Below are 17,154 nucleotides of genomic sequence, written 5' to 3'. Positions count from 1 at the left end.
TAGGTGCGTTCGCCGTCCACCCCGCCCCATATCGCGTGACCGTTTGTGGCTGGTATCCAGAGCTAGCGCGTCCTCCCCTCGCCGCGCATAGCTGAGGAGGGAAGAGGAAGGGACGCGTTGCCGGAGGTGGGTAAGGGAACGCTAGCTGCTCCTCCGGGCCCGCCCCGCAGTTCCTGACTGCGTTCAGCCCCGTGGTGGGGGTGCGTGTCGTTCCGTGCCGTGAGGAGGAGGAGGGGGTCCCCTCCGGTGTTGCGCGGTATCGTGGGGCGCAGGTTTGCCATGCGTGTCCATCCAGAAGAAAAGCTGGCCCCAGGAAATCAAGCGTGTTGATTTGCAGCGCGGTTGGACCTTGTTGGCAAACCGGGAGTGTGGTGCCTGGCCCAGGTGAAGACAGTCGGTAGCTGGGCAAGCTTTTAGGGGTTGGTATCCTCTCTAGATGTCTGTTGTGGTTAGTTACGAGCTTGCTTCGGAATGGAGGTGGCAAGTAAGTCAAAAGTGAACAAAAACACCGCTTTAAGCTTGCTTTTATGGGGAAAATATGGCTTCTTTAAATGAACTATGTCTCAAAGAAAGCCACCAGAAATGTTGTATGTTAAACAGAAGAAATATTGTCTGCAGTTGATCCATAGTCCACTGTTTCCTTGTGAAAAGCGTAGAATTGGTTATTCTGCCTGACACTTGAAGATCAAGCCACTCCTCTTTTTTTTGAGCCAGAGTTTTTCAGTTTTGACTGCGTTAGTGCTTGAGCCAGTTGAATGTCCTCTAAAGAAGGAAATGGTGGTCTTGGAAGATACATGTGCAGTGAATAAAAAGTTAATGGAGTACTGAAGATTAGTCATTGGGCTTTCTTCAAAATGTTAACACCAAATATGTGTTTGTCTCAAAACACTGTGCTACTTTAAGTTGCAGTTAGTGTATACTGTAGTGTAGTTAATCATTCAAACTGGATTTCTACATCAGATATTGCAGGAAAAAAAACCACATTTTAATCCTTTTTCTGCTAGCTATCATCATTCATCTGACTGTCACATTTTCTTCATTACTGTTTGCAGTTACTGCTGCTTTTGCATATATTGAGAGAGGACAATGTCTAACGTGCCAGTGGCTGTGGTGACTGGGTCCAACAAAGGGATCGGCTTTGAAATTGTACGGGCTCTATGCAAGCAGTTCCAAGGGGATGTGTACCTGACAGCCCGAGATCCCGGCCGTGGCCAAGAAGCTGTGGCAAAGCTCAAGCAGGAAGGGCTGCATCCGTTCTTCCATCAGCTGGACATCGATGATCTGCAGAGCATCAGAGCTCTCCGTGACTTCCTCAAGGAGAAATATGGTGGGGTGAACGTGCTGGTTAACAACGCAGGGATTGCTTTCAAAGGTAGGAAGGGGCCTGTCTGGGATAGTCCTATGTGCCACAAAGCTGTGTGGAGAAGGATAGTAGATGCATCGGGGATTTTACAGTGATTTTTATATGGGACTTCTGCAGCAATGGCATGCTGCTTTTTTGGCCGGGCAAGCTGCCTACCCACTTAAGCATGGTGAAAGGACAAGGGGAAGTGTCTCTTCCTCTAGCATCTGTTGGGCTACCTGTGCATGTAAACACACTTCCCTGGAGTATTGTATTTGCATCTTGTGTAGGTCATGAAAATACTTTAGGTACACAGTTAGGTTATTTCCTTAGTGGCCATGAGTTTCACCAGGCCTGTAGGAACCCATCTATATCAGTCCTGTTCCTCAGGGATATGTGTGCTCAAAGATTCCAGTTGATTAAAAGAAAAGCCTTTGTCTTGGGTGATTTTGTCATGTTTAGGTATCTTGAACTTTCTCAGGCCTTTTAGTTACCTGTAGAACAATTAACATGAAGTCTTCTTGTACTGAACAAGAGTTTCAGCCGTTCATGTCCTTGTGGAGAAGAAGGCAGGGAAAGTGAGGAAGACACAGCAGTTGTAGAGTAGAAGAGTACATTCTCCATGTAGGTGTTTATAAAGACAAATTGAGAATCATGATAGCTCCAGATAGATCATATCACAAATGTGACTACTAGTTCATTCCCCTGCCAGTATAAACTTGTCCCTTCAATATTTTCTGATGTGGAGTTGTGTTTTTGCGTTTTTAATCTCTTTACCCGATCTCCTGTCAGGGTGTAACACTGTGCTTGAACAATTATGTGCTGACTCATCTGCTCACAGCACGAGTTAAGGAGGTCAAGTAGTATGGATCAAACCTTACCTGCTGCTGAACATGGAGCTTCTCATGAAATGGGAGTGCAGCAGTTCTGAAGTACAATCACTTTAATTTGCATGCCACTTGCTATAGTTCAAGGTCAGCTTACAGGAAGAAACTCCATATAATTGCCTATGCTGCAGAGTGGGCTCATGACAGGTGTTATTTGCAGCAACAGACCAATAATTCTTCAATTCATAATCAGGGCCTTAGCTCCACCTACTAGTGACAATGAGTTTGAGCAAGACTTTGCAGCACCTGTAGCCTCAAGGTGGGTACCCAGACAGCTGAAATGAAAGCTCCTCAAGTTGCTGGAGTAAGATTTGCTAGAGCTTATCTATGAGAGATCTTAGATTTATTACCATGGAGCCACTGAACAGATAAATAGGTAATGTGACCATTTGGAGTTCCTGTTACTTCCTTTACTATTTTTTTTTTTTCATTCAAAAGTTGCTTCCAGACGCTCAGCTTAGACTTCTTCAAGCTTAACTTACTATGAGTCAGCAATAGGTCATACAGTTAAGAGATGTGATAGAGAAGCCGGTTGTAACTGTATTTAGCACAGAGGCTAGAGGGTTTAACACCTGTGTAAGAACTTACTGTGATGCTTGTCTTCATACTTTGGCGTTAATTCTTGCCTCTGAGATTGGAGTATTTACTCAAGCTTGCTTCTTGCCTTGCCAAGTTTCTGCTACCATTGCAGAATTTATGGTTTCCTTTCTTTATTGTAGTATTGTGTGTCACTTCTGTCTGTCAAAGATTAGATTTACCATTAAATTTAATTTATTGTTCTGTTTTTGTGCTGTAATACAGTCCAGCAAAAAATGTTCATGTGTGAAATGGCTGTGTACCTGTAGGTTGCCATCCGGATGAGCTTCTGTGAGAACAATCATTCTAGTAAAGCTTTTTAAATCAAGGGAGTGTGACGCTCTTGGGTGTTACAAATAATGTATCTTGTTAAGACAAATGAGGGTTTAGAAGGTAAGGAAGCTTCCCTTTTGCAAGGTGCATATGGGAAGAGGAGCTTGGAGTTGTAGACATTTTTAGTTTCTTTTCTTCCCCTACTGCTATAACATAAGTTAAATTTGATGCCATTAGTGTCCATTGCTTGAGAGTATAAACCATTAAAGCTGTGTTTTGCAATAAAAACACAATTACATTAAATACTAAATTACATGTTACTGTTTCTCTCTTGAATTTACGTAGGTCTGGGCTATGGATGCAAGTGAAGCCCTGCCTTACCTATGTAGGTGTCCTTCATTGATGAAGCAGAAAAGAAGTGCTGTTACTTTAACTTTTACTTCTCCCTCACAGTGAAGGATGCAATAGCGTATGTCTGAGCCAGTTTGTCAACTGATGGCACATGCTACCCCACTTGTTATGGCAAGCATCAGTTCTGTCTGATCAAGTCATACCCTTACAGTGCAGTTCCATGGTCTGTTTATACTTGCTGAAGTAAGCTCCCTTTCCTAGCTGCTAGTTCCCAGTCTTTTGTCTGTGTTAGCACAGATCTGTCAATTCAGGGGTTGATTTATAGCACATTTGGCATTGGTTTGTTGGGTTGTTTTTCAGATTGCACCAAATCTTACCCCTGCATTCTTCATAGAAACTTTCACAGTGTTTGTTGCAAATTGGCACTACTCCAGCTTCAGCTAAGAACTGAAGACATGAAGATATGAGTCAGGATATTGAAGCAGTTGTCTGCCCTGTTGTTGGATATTAGTACCAGGATGGTAGTCTTAACTTTTGCATGTACAGTGGCAGATACTTAGATTCAGGATCTTTCCTTCTGATTTCCAATCTGTCCCCTCTCCTCCCATGGTATATCAGGATGGTGTCAAAAGTGCTGTGTTACGCGTTTAACCATTTACTTGTACATAGTAATGGCAAGGCAGGCTCTGGGTGCTGGGTGTGAATAGTTACAGGCGAGTCAGTGGGCAGATTGGGCAGCACGTCCTGTGAGAGCAGTCTTTCCTTGTCTCTTCCACATAAAAGGCAGGAAGACAAATGGTCTGTGGGTTGGCAAAGGACTGTAGAGTGATACAGCTGGCTCTTCTGGGACAAAGCTAAAATCTTCAGCTAAAGAGGTGAAAACAAAATTATTTCATTATTAATATAATATTGTAGAGCCAAGTCTTTTCATTAATAAGAATGTGTTACTGATGTTCCCTTTTTCTTATGTTTTAGTTGACCACATGCCTGTTTCCTGATTATTTTAAAAAAAAGAAGGAACTAAGATAAACCTTTAGCAACTTCCTTTCAAATAGTAGCATAATTATGACTTTTCTCTCTTTTTCTCCCTTGTTCCACCTCTTATGAAAAGTTCATGACACAACTCCATTTGCGGTCCAAGCAGAGGTTACACTGAAGACAAACTTTTTTGGAACCAGGAATGTTTGCACAGAATTGTTGCCTCTTGTGAAGCCTTACGGTAAGCAGAGAAACAGTTTCATACAAATTTTTGTCCTCATTAAATGGGAAAATCCTGTCCAGTCTCAGACACATACTGCCCCATAGCAAAGGAGTGTATGTTCTTGTACTGTAGGTAAGAGAACAGATGGCCTTTCTTTACCCCTAAAATCTCTCCGCTGTGTATATTCAAATCTGCTTTCAAGCTGTTTGCATTCTTCTGTCATAAATTGAAGTTGAATTCTCATGGTGTTCTCAAGAAAACAGAGGGAACTGTCTTCTGTCATGTTCTCTCCATGATATCTGCCTACATAAATTGTTCTTGCTTCAGAAAGGGCATTTTCATGATACAACTAGGACAAGGAAATACCTACAAATAGTGTTTCAGATGAGTTTGTTGTGACGTGTCTGTTCTTGCTACTGCTGAAGAAACCTTCCTAGTAGGCTGTTGGTCTATTTAGATCACAGCCTGTTTTGTATTTGCAAGTGTCTAGTGATTCAGTTACAAATGGCACTTGAAGAGGTACATTAAGTTACTGTGATTTGGTGGTGTTAACGAGGAGCTGGAAGAAAGCACTGGACCATAAATGATAAATAGAATGGACCAGGGTCACAGAAGATGGATGCATTGATAATAGAGGTGTTAGCAACAAGCAAATAATCTCTATTCATTGAATGACTGTCCTGGACAGAATACTCCTGTTCTTGAAACCTAAAGCACTCCAGGGCACTTCCAGTGCTACTGACATATCATGGATGATTTGAAAGGAGGATATTTGGATCTAATACCCACTCAGAGTTGTTTTTTTAAAAAAATAATTCTTTTCAAAACTTCTTATCACTAAATGTTTTCATGCGTATTTGGCTAAGTGCTTGCTGCTATAAATGTAGTTAATACATTTAAATACATCTAGGTTTTTAAGACAAAATAACAATTTCTAACTTCTATCTCATCCTCTTCATCCTTGGGGAGGAAGGAGAGGGCAGAGTAAAGGAATTTTGGGGGCCAGTAGAGGAGAAATTGCCAAAATTGCAGTGTAGTCTTTTTGTACTAATGGTGAAGGGTGAGTATGTTAATGAAGTTATTAATGGAAAAGAATAATTTCTATGTCTTGTAAGATTTAAGTCCTCATGTTCACTCTCTGGCTGGGAATTAGCCAGAAAGAGTGTAACGCTGTACGATAATTATGGAGAAGGCAAGTGAATTACTGATTTGGCTGACTTGTTCATCTGTAGTGAAGTGCTGGGAAATAAATGGCTTACTGCAGTTTTACATGCTGAGATTTGTAAATCTTCGGGTATTCTGTAAATAGGATGATGGTCCCACTGCGTTAAGAACTAGATTGCCTTTGAATTCTGTATTATTCTGGCTTTTGAGGTGCTTTCTCGTGGCACTTTACTTGAGCTGTTGCAGAAGTGAGAATGTTTTCCCACCAGAACTTCAAGAATGAAGTCTGGCTGCCGTTAATGAGAAAACCACTTACTACTATGATTTTGCCTACAGATTGAAACAGGGTATTCCCTGAAAGCACACCGGAAGTTTGATGGAGAGTTTTTGGAGGTTCACAGCTTAAGTTACCCTCTGTAATGATAGAAACTCTTGACATGTAGTTATCTGTGATCTTCCAGAAGCTCTGCAAAGTAGATGACACAAAATATTTTACAGGTCTTCACTTAAGTATTGTGTTTAATGTGTGTAAAAGTAATCATTCTTTATTCTCTTTTACCAGGTAGGGTGGTGAATGTCTCTAGTATGGTAACTCACTTAGCTCTGAAAGGCTGCAGCCAGGAACTACAGCAAAAGTTTCACAGCAACACGATCACTGAGGATGAGTTAGTGCAACTCATGACCAAATTTGTGGAAGATACCAAGAAAAATGTGCATGAGAAAGAGGGTTGGCCTAATACCGCTTATGGGGTATCCAAAATTGGTGTCACGGTCTTGTCCAAGATTCAAGCTCAGATGTTAAATGAGAAAAGAAAAGGTGACCACATCCTTCTCAATGCCTGTTGTCCTGGATGGGTGAGAACAGACATGGCAGGTCCTAAAGCCCCTAAGTCACCAGAGGAAGGGGCTGAGACCCCAGTTTATTTGGCCCTTTTGCCTGCGGATGCTGATGGTCCTCATGGCCAGTTTGTTAGTAACAAAACTGTTCAAGCCTGGTAATCTTATATATGTGGACTCACGCATATGGTAAGATGACTGTGGTTGGCCTGTCCCCTGGTTAGGGTGCTTAGCCAGAGCAGTCTTATCCTGGCCACAGCAGCAGCGGGGTCCGTTATCATTACAGCGGGGTTTACAGTTATGGCACTCGTCTCATATGAAGTCTATGCCAGCATACACTCCCCACTCATGTCCATTAGCCTGCTCACAGCATTGACTATGCAGCCCAAAATCTGATTTGTTGGTGTCCCAGCCCAGATGATATTTCCTAATTTGATACTGCTTAATGTAGAGGTGCCTGACCTTGTTTATCCAAGTTTGCTTCTAATTGAAGCCGACTTTTCCAACTCCCCTGAGACAGATCTCTGACATGGAGTTGGGATGAGGAACCAGATGCCTTATGCTTTCTCAGGACTATTGAGTTTTCCAGGGACTGTAGTTGATTCCTGTGATTGTACAGGGTTTTGTAAAGGGGGAAAGGGTTGTTCTGAGATCTACTGTCTTGATCATTTTGGGGGGAGGCCAATAAGATGAGAACAGAATCACTGCTGTATAGAGATTCCTTATGATCGACACAAAATGGAATTAGGTGAAAATAAAAACAGCATTAATCTGAACTTAATCTGTTGGATTTATTAGTATGTATATCAATAAATGATTACTTACTGATTTGTGTTCATGCAGATGGCTTTTTCCAATGCTAAAATGTTATAATATTTTCAATATACCTTTATCTCTGCACTTGAGTTTGTATCTGTTTTGACTATGTAAAGACAAAATAAACTACAGAACTGATATAACAAACTATTCCTTGGCATGTCCAGTTCATTTATCACACAGCCCAAAGTTTCCTTATTAAAAATCAATAGGTGTTCTTCATGCAGTAGAGAAAATGAACTGTAAATGTTAATAATGCTATTACAAGATAGGACTGAAACAAGTCATCCAAGCAAGATCATAAGCAGAGGAAGTGGCAACAGGGAGAACACCAAATTTTTCTGCTTTTAAATGCTGGTTAAGCATTTGAAGTGCAGTAATCTTGAGAGGTTGCCAAGGCATTTCAGGTTGTGAAGGTGGGTGGAAGGATGGGTAGCCTGGAGGTAGAATAGCTGCAACAGGCCCAGGCTGTGGGGTAGCGGGCTGGAGTGGCCTGGGATTTGGTCACTCCCAGGCTATAGCCATGTTGCTCTTTCTCTGGAAGCCATGGCAGGTTCCCAGCCTCTCAGCTGCAAGGCAAGGTGTGAGCACAGTACAGTGCTCTGAGGAGACAATCTGCTGTGAAAATTTGAAGGAGCTTGGAACAATCACCTATAAATGTGTCAGTAGTGATGACAAATCATAGAATGGTAGGGTTGGAAGGGACCTTTAGAGATCATCTAGTCCACCCCCCCTGCAGAAGCAGGGTCACCTAGATCAGGTCACATAGGAACATGTCCAGGTGGGTCTTGAAGACTTCCAAGGAAGGAGACTCCACAACCCCCCTGGACAGCCTATGCTACTGCTCTGTCACCCTCACAGTGAAATAGTTTTTTCTTAAGTGGAATTTTTTGTGTTTCAGCTTCATCTCATTACCCCTTGTCCTGTTACTATCTACTATAGAAAAAAGGGATGTCCCAACCTCCTGACACCCACCATTTAGATATTTATAAATGTTAATAAGATCTCCCCTCAATCTTCTCCAGATTAAACAGCCGCAGTTCCTGCAGCCTTTCCTCGTACGAAAGATGCTCCATTCCCCTGATCATCTTGGTGGCCCTGCGCTGGACTCTCCAGCACTTCCCTGTCCCTCTGGAGCTGAGGAGCCCAGAACAGGACACAGGACTCCAGATGAGGCCTCACCAGGGCAGAGTAGAGAGGGAGAAGAACCTCCCTTGACCTGCTGGCCACACTCTTCTTGATGCATCCCAGGATGCCATTGGCCTTCTTGGCCACAAGGGCACGTTGCTGGCTCCAACTTAGCTTACTATCAGTCAGGACTCCCAGGTCTCTCTCTCCAGAGCTGCTCTTCAGCAGTTCGACCCCCAGCCTGTACTGTTGCGTGGGGTTGTTCCTCCCCAGGTGCAGGCCTCTGCGCTTGTCCTTGCTGAACCTCATGAGGTTCCTCTCTGCCCAATTCTCGAGCCGGTCAAGATCCCGCTGAATGGCAGCACAGCCTTCTGGGGAATCAGCCAGTCCTCCCAGTTTGGTGCCATCAGGGAACTTGCTGAGGGTACACACTGTCCCCTCATCCAGGTTGTTGGCAAAAACGTTGAAAAGACTGACCCCAGAACCAATCCCCGTGGAACTCCACTGGCTACAGGCCTCTAAGTCAATTCTGTGTCGTTGATCACCACCCTCTGGGCTCTGTCATTCAGCCAGTAGATGTGTGCATTCTTAATCAGGAGTCAGCAAGACAATGCAAAAGTGCCTTAGCTGGCTGAGTTTTACATTAGCAGCTCCTGGTGTGGTTTGTGTTCAGGGGAATCCGAACTTTGGATTAAAAGATGTTGGACATAAATAATCTGCATGAAACAAAGGTGTGATTATGAATTGGTCTTTTAAATATTCAGTAGGTATTGTTTTTATGAAACTGCCAAGTGATTCACACCCCAGAGCTCATCAAAGAGCAGGATGAGTGCTGTCCCAAGAGTTCTCATGCTAATCTGTTCTCAATGAAGAAAAAGAGTCAGTGGAGAATCATACCTAGTCCTTCATACGTGAAATGCTGCTTGAGTCATTGAGTTTCAAGAGTTGCATACCCTTCCAATTGGCACATACAAACTTTCCAGACAAATCTTGACCCAGCTTTCCTTTGGTTTGTGCAAAGACCAGACTACAAGAGTCCAGACTATGCTTGCTACAGCTGGGTAGCATCCATGACAAAATACAACTTAGTTTCCAAATATCTTCTATTCTCTGTAAAGCTCCTTCTCAAGTCTAATTCAAGATGTGTGTTGTTTTGGGATTTTTTTTTCACATACAAGCCAAGCAAAATATAAGTTTGAAAGTTTTACAAAAGACGTATTTCCGATTCTTACATTAAGCCCTTTCATGGTACTTGTTCCTTGTTAAACCTACTTACCCTGCTTCAGGGTAAGAAAGCAAAGCAGAAGATGATGGATGAGTAGCCGTCTTCAGAAACATTTCTTACAAAATTGATTCTAAAAAGAACAGAGGATGGAGCTTTTCACAATCTCTGCAGCTGTGGTGCAGTACTCAAGGAAGCAGAATCAGCTGTGTGGATGGATCCAATCTCAGCTGTAGGAGATGGAAACAAGCAGAAAATATTGGCAGTTCACAGGTGAAGTCAGAGAGAAGTTTACACAGGAGAAGTGTACTCCATGACAGTAGTAGGAGGTCTGTGTCCTGTGGAGAGAACTGGGACCACATGGAGCAAAGAGCCAGGGAAGGGCTGTTTGCTGAGAGAGGACAGGCTGCACAGCATGTGTCACAGGCTGGACCTTTGGACAGAGCTTCCATTGTTCAGCCAAGATTTCTTGAGTTTGGTTGTTGGTTGGTTTTGTTTTTTTCTTTTTTCCCCTAAGCTGCCTCCTTCCTTCTCTCCTGTGTCCATTGTATCTGAAGTGTTTTGTTGCTTTCAGATTCTGGCACTCTTGCTGAGTGGTTATTGTGTAACGCTTAAGGGTCAGGAAAGGGATGAAATAATAATGATCTGTTCTACTTGTATAAAATATTTATGCATGATTTACTGGTTTTCTTTTACAGTGTGTCACTATCATTTTAAATTTGGAATTTATTAGCCAAAGAAAATGCCTGGCAATACAGTAGCTGTGGTGACATGAGACAATAAAGGAATTGGATTCACAGTTGTGAGAGCTCAGTGGAGGCAGTTTCTCGGGGTTGTCATAGCTTGTTCAGGACACAGTTGGGCTGCAGTGGCAAAATATAGGGAGTGGAAGCTGGATATAAACAGTGTTTTGAAACTTCACCATAGACATGACTACAGAGTTTATCAGTTTACCTAAAAAGATGAAGAGAACATACTCAGCTTAACACATAATTTCCTACATTTTCTATTTAAGTGCTTTCCTAAATAAATGATGAAGATGACAAACCCAATGACAGTTAATTTATGTTCATAGATAATTTTAATTGAACCCCTTTTTCTATGTAGTGTGACCTAACATGTTGTCAGTGTCCTGACTTTGAATGCTGTGGAGTTCCTCTTAGCCTAAAAATGTGTCAAGAAAATTTGGATTATACATGCTGCCCAGTGTTACTTAAAATATTTCAAATGCAGAATATAATTCAAACTCCAATCTGATGAAAGAATAGGAACGGTTTTAGCTTTTTAATCACAAATTAAAAAAAAAAAAAAGAAACAGCAATAATGCTTTTTCAGTAGAAATTCTTCAGTTTTATTTTTTGTTCTACAAAGGCTTTACTTCATTTTGAAGACAACAATAAAGGGAACTCCCAGCTGGACAAAGTTCTGGTCTTGGAGGCCAGATTTTATCATCTATAGATGGCTTCACCAGGTTAACTATTCTTAGAACTTATATCCACCAAGGGCCACCAAGATGATCAGGGAACTGGAACATCTTTCATATGAGGAAAGGCTGTGGGAACTGGGGCTGCTTAGTCTAGAGAAGAGAAGACTGAGGGGAGATCTTATTAACATTTACAAATACCTAAATAGTGGGTGTCAGGAGGTTGGGGCAGCACTTTATTGTATCTAGCAACAGGACAAGGGATAATGGGATGAAACTGGAACACAAAAAGTTCCATTTAAACATAAGGAAAAACTATTTCACTGTTCAGGTGAGGGAGCCCTGGCACAGGCTGCCCAGGGAGGGTGTGGAGTCTCCTTCCTTGGAGGTCTTCAAGACCCACCTGGACATGTTCCTTCTCTAAAGGTCCCTTCCAACCCCTACCATTCTATAATTCTATGATCTATGATCTGAATGAACACTACCCAACCTCACATTTACCGGTTCAGATTGTTGTGTTGTCATTGGACCCTGCTCACCAATCTAGAATTGTGGTAACTCAGCAGTCTTAAAACCCTACTCTATCTCTCTTTAGGTACGTACCCTCATACTCGGTCACCATAGTCTGACGGGTACTGTCTGGTTTGTCTAATTGGAGTTATGCAATATTTAGAGGATCTAGGGCAGTAGTGGCTTTGGTGGTGTTTTATTTATGAATGTATTGTTTTGGACTGTGCTATGGATGTAAAATACCAAATGCAATCAGCTTCTTAACTTCCCTCAGTAAATAATGTAAATGCAGTATAATTTCATGGTAGAGAGTTCACACTTTAAATTGCAATGGATATTTCTAAACAAAAAATGCCAAAAGAAAAAAAAAGGAAAAAAGTCTGACAAGTGATATATGATTGGAGTAGGCTTTTCCACTACAAACCAAACAGATTTATGTCAACAACACTTCAAAGTTAATGTGAACATTCATTAGATTGAAATGCTGCCTGGCTGCCTCCAAAAGTGATTACATCAGTAAATCTATTACTCTATCCCATCCTAAGGGCCAGGATTTAGCATGAGCACTGCTGTAGTGGTACATGTACCAAACTGATTTATAGCCTTTTCTGAAAAGAAGTCTTGAAAAGTAAATATAACAGGCATGCTTTGAATTAGCATAACCTCTGATGAAAAAAACCAGCATTTGGAATTGGTTTTCAAATGATTTCCCAAGCAGCAGACTTGTAACTGCCAGAGTAGAGGAAGTGGATTGATCTGGAGGTTTGTTTGGATTGGTACACATTCTGATCAAAGCTTCCCAGTAGATTGAACATTTCTGTGGCCTCTTAGTCAGGAGATGCTCTAGTCCCTGCTGGCAGCTGACCTGACACAGTGGGAGCCCACGAGGATCTTTCTCCTCCACCAGACCGCCTGCCTTGTAAAAATGATGAATCGGCTCAAAAGTGAGGTGAAAATCAGAATGAAATTATTGGAGTTCAGCATTCACATAAAACTGGTGCAGTCGAAGAAGACAAATTTGTGAGAGAAAACTAAAATTTAGAAATTGAAACTTGAATTGATGGCATTGCAGTTTAGAAAGATAAGCTATGCTGATGCCCATGGTATTGAAAATACCCACTTCCATGTATACCTAAGGAAAAATGTTATTGTCAAATGATCATTAGTTTATTGTATTAGGAGGAAGCCTTATCTGAATTTAGAACCTGATTGATTGTGGGCTCCAATACTACCCCATTTCTGAAGATTTGTCTTTTAAAATTATGACAGATCTGTAGCAAAACTGTAAGTCACTGTAAAACAATTTAATATTTTGTCACATGAAATTCTCAGTTGTGTCATATATTTCTCTGAGATTACCCAGTCTTTTAGGTTCCACGCTGACCTCAGCACTGCCTGCAGATGCTGACTTACCAAATGGATGGAATGTGCAAGAGTCATGAGGGCTCTTGACTCTTGCTTTGTATGAAAGCTTATGAACAGCTGTTCAGATTTTATTGTGAGGTAACACATGCTGAAGCTAGGCCAGTGTCCTGGGTTTGTCTGGGATAATCTTCTTCCTATTAGCTGGTACAGGACTGTGTTTTGGATTTAGTGTGAGAATAATGTTGATCACACACTCAAGTTTCAGTGGTTGCTTAGTGCCTATCCTAAGTCAAGGATTTTTGCTGGGTCTGAGGGCAAGCAGGTGTGCAAGAAGCTGGAAGGAATCATGGGCAGGACAGTGGACCTAAACTTGCCAAAGCAATATTCCACACCATAGAGTATCATGCCCAGTATATAAAATGGGGACAGCTGGCCAGGGCAGGCTGATTTCTGCTCAGGCAGAAATCAAGTGGTGAGCAATTGCACTGTGTATCACATGGGTTTTTTTCTTGGGTTTTATTTATTTTGTTGTTACAGTCCTTTTTTTCTCTTTTTCTTTTTTTCCTTTTAGTTACTGAACAGTTCTTATCTTAGACTGTGAGTTTTATGGTTTTTTTATTCTCCTCCACATCTCACTAGGAGGAGGGAAACAAGCAATTTGCTTTGTGGTGCTAAGTTGCTTTCTGGAGTTAAAACACGACATCCAGCAGTGCTTTTTAGTGTTTGGTCCAGTCTTTGGAGATGTACACAAGTGAGGATTGAAAGCACATATCAAAGTCTTCCTGCACTCTCATTCTCCTTAAGCAGTCTCATTAGCTGCCAGTAAGTGTAGCTTTTATTTACTAGAAGAACAACATACCCAATTATGTTATTAAAATCTAGCTAGGAAAGGAAAACGCTAGTGGTCTCAAGAAAATAAAAGAACTTAGGGATACAAAACTTACTGGAGATCACTGCTGAAACAGTATCCACCATAATTTTAAAAGCCCTAGTTTCTAGTCTCTCATTTTGAATTGCTGAACAGGTTATTTTTCTTTGGCATTGCTGCTTTGAACTACCAGCATTATCTTCTGCCTGTATATATAAACATATATAAGTAAGGTTAAACCATGTTCCCACTTTATATAAATCCTTGTCTAGTATCATCCTGTGTTTTACTTTCCATGGGTACTTTGATAGTTTCCTCTTTTTTCCCCTGAGAGTGCTGAAGATCTAACACCTGAACTTTCTTTGAAGACTGTTGTAAAGAACAGAGGGCTTCTTATGTTGGACTTGAGCTTTTTATAAGCGTGACAAACCAAATCCCCGTGAAAAGAGTGCCTACAAAATTTCTCACAAGTGCTTCACGCCTAAAAATCCACCTGGAACGTGTTAAACACTGTTAAACGTGCATTTACCGGCTCAGAGAGAAGCTGGCGCTGCAGCTCGTTTTGCTGGCAGCAGCTGGGAGCAGTCCTCCGTGCCCCACTCCGCGCACGGATGCGCGTACCTGCGGCCGGCGGCTCGACGCCTCGGCGAGGGTGGGGCAGGCGGAGTTATGGCTCCGCGCAGCCTCCACCTTGTTACCAGACCAGATGAGCAAAGGGAGCAGCTCGACAGCGACGAGCGGGGAGCTCGGGCCTTGGCCACGGACGCGAGGTACGCGGAGCCGCGCCCGGTTTTGTTCCCGGCCCGTGCCGCCAGGGAGCGCTCGGCCCCCGGTCCCGGCCGCCGGGGTGTACCATTTCCCCGCGGGTTTGGCAGCCTATCTGCTCAGGGCTGTAGCGCTCACCGACCCTGGCAGCCTTCCCCTAGGCCTTGGCTGCGGGTAAAGACAGGAGCGGCCGCCGCTGGGCGGGGACACTCGGATCCCTTCTGCACCGGCCTACGAGCTTCCTCCTCCCCCCACCCTGCTTCCCCCCCCGCGCTGTATTTAGTGCTATCGCCCAGCTGCCGACTGCGGCGCGGCCCCGGCGGGAGCGCGAGGGGCTGTGGTGTTTTTTCCACGGCCTCTGGTTGCCACAGAGACTCCGAGGTGCCGCGCTCCCTGTCCCGCGGCGGGCTGGGACACGCCGGAGGTCTGCGGGGCCCTTGCCAGGTACGGGGGTGGCGGGGACGAGAGTGCGTGTGTTTGGGGAGGGGCGGGGGGGGGGGAACGCGCCGGCACCTGGGGGTGATCTGCCGGGCGCTGCGATGCGGAGGGGGCCGTGCCGTTGGTGGCCCGGGCGAAGGGGCAGCGCGGCTCGCCACTGGCCTGGGAGCCCGCCCCGGCATCACTTCGGCCGCAGCCGGCGCGGCCTCGGCGGTCCATGCGTGGCAGGTGAGGCTGGAGGGAAGCCTCACCCCGGGGCTGCCCGTCCGCAGACCCCAGGATGGTGTCCTGGAAGAGCCCCGTCCCGTCTCCTCAGTGCGGGCTCTGAGACGGGCCCAGGCCCGCCACGGGGCTGCGTGCCGAGCCGCAGCCGGGCTCTGGAGCCATCAGCCGACGACTGGGAGCGGGAGGAGGGGAGGTTGCCCGCAGCAGTCCCGCAGCCCGGGGAGACAGCGCCTGGTCGCTTGGCGCTCGCCTGCCTCGTTAACCTGTCTTAAGACAGTGCCAGGAGTTGATGAGTAGCTATTAACATCTCCATTGACTAGAAGTTCGTGACCCGGGACGTGCCTGAAGGTCACTGGCAAGTGGCTTTTGTTTTATTTTCTTTTTAACCTTCCTGCTTTTGTTATAAGCACAAATACGATCCATTTGTTAGACTTATGTGATTGGATTTTTTTTCAAACCTTGCTGGCATCAAACAGCAAAGGTACATGAGCATCAGTGCACATTCAGTCATGGAGTGCATCACTGCTTGTCTGGAGGGCAATACACTATTCACCTGTCTTTTCACAGCAAAGATCAAATAAAGTGTCTTAAGAACTGAATAAGACTTCCCCCCTCAATTGAAATTTCATCTTTTTTTTTTGTTTGTTTTATTCTTTAGTATGTTCTATTTTAACCTTGGCACCTACTTAGGTTTTGCTTAAATAGACCAGGTTTTAGTGCTGTAAGAATGCTTTAAGATATGGTTTTTGTAGAATATTTAGAACATCTTTAAGCATTATTGGTAATTTGATGGATTCCTGTTGTCTAGGCAGGTTCATGTGGGTATTTCACATTTAAAAATGAAGAAAATTGAAGTGTTCTGCCAGCAAAACAGCTACCTGACTCTAAATGATTCAGACAAATGTCTTCTTTTTGAAAGTGGCAGCATTCTTGACTTGGCAAAGAGCTGCTAGGATTCTTCCTAGCTTGTGCCTCATCCTAGGGAGTATGAGTACAATCCAATAGTCCAATGATTAAGGCATTTATGTGAGATGAGAAGAAAATTTCTTGCCCTGCTTGTTTTGGGGCAGTGTCTATATCAGATTACTCATAATTTTTGCTGATAGTATATGGCAAGCTTGTCGCTTTGTTGGATTTTATGGGAAGGTTGACATTTTTAAAAAACCTTTGTTGGAGCAAGAAGAGGTGTATTCCAAATGAATGTTATATCCTGCAAGGCAGTGAGGTTTTGGTGTGGGTTTTTTGTTTTGTTTTGTTTTGTTTTTTTTTACTTTCTGCTTGGAGAAGCACTGTGTACATCCTGGTGAAAACAGAAAAGTAAACCTTTACTGTAGCAAAACAAACAAAACCAACCATGGCGACATAGTTTTTTTATCTATAGATGTGGATCTAGGTTGTGTGACATAAAGTGGTTGTATTGGCAATGGGCGAATCCTACTATCAGGGGAGTGCTAAAGTGGCCTAAACCTACATTTAGAATAATTTGTCTTTTTTGGGTGCATCCAGCATTTATCTGTTTCTGAGAGTTTGCTACCAAAAATCTTATGTTGATGTAGTTATTGTGTATTAAAGTTAATGGATGATATACATTTGTGGTTTGGGTTTTGGGAAATTTTTGTTCTGTGAGATTGCCTCCTTTAAAAGGATATAGAGGACTACTTAGGTTTATTTTTGTGTCCTAACATTAGGAAACTGTATGCACATGTCTTTCAGAAACATTATGAAATATTTTATTATAGGACTGTGCTTTCTTTGCTGTAGCA

At 43.3% G+C, this 17,154-nt stretch overlaps 2 protein-coding genes across 8 annotated transcripts in view; both read left to right on the top strand.

Annotated features, from left to right (window-relative positions):
• The first annotated feature begins 19 nt into the window (after positions 1-19).
• LOC104559931 (carbonyl reductase [NADPH] 1) lies at positions 20-7,594 on the top strand. Of its 5 annotated transcripts, none has more exons than XM_010205108.2 (4): positions 20-126; positions 1,053-1,372; positions 4,541-4,648; positions 6,357-7,594. In XM_010205108.2, the coding sequence occupies exons 2-4, from the start codon at positions 1,087-1,089 to the stop codon at positions 6,791-6,793; spliced, it is 831 nt and encodes a 276-aa protein (XP_010203410.1). In that variant the 5' UTR covers positions 20-126; positions 1,053-1,086; the 3' UTR covers positions 6,794-7,594. The 5 variants fall into 5 exon arrangements, with proteins under 5 accessions (XP_010203410.1, XP_061857270.1, XP_061857261.1 ...); XM_062001286.1 differs by lacking the exon at positions 20-126 and adding an exon at positions 131-200; XM_062001277.1 differs by lacking the exon at positions 20-126 and adding an exon at positions 134-384.
• A 7,326-nt stretch (positions 7,595-14,920) lies between these two features.
• The window catches only part of DOP1B (DOP1 leucine zipper like protein B), a 48,951-nt gene continuing 46,717 nt past the window's right edge, over positions 14,921-17,154 (top strand). For 2 of the 3 annotated variants that reach the window (XM_062001216.1, XM_062001207.1), the window contains exon 1: positions 14,922-15,172. The gene's annotated coding sequence lies outside the window, so the exon portion shown is untranslated. Of the gene's footprint in view, positions 15,173-17,154 lie in introns of all 3 variants that reach the window. The other variant, XM_062001222.1, reaches the window with a different exon arrangement.

This window comes from Colius striatus, chromosome 1, assembly GCF_028858725.1.
Source record: "Colius striatus isolate bColStr4 chromosome 1, bColStr4.1.hap1, whole genome shotgun sequence".
In the NCBI taxonomy this organism is placed as follows: Eukaryota; Metazoa; Chordata; class Aves; order Coliiformes; family Coliidae; genus Colius; species Colius striatus.
This window is presented reverse-complemented; position numbering and strand designations above follow the sequence as displayed.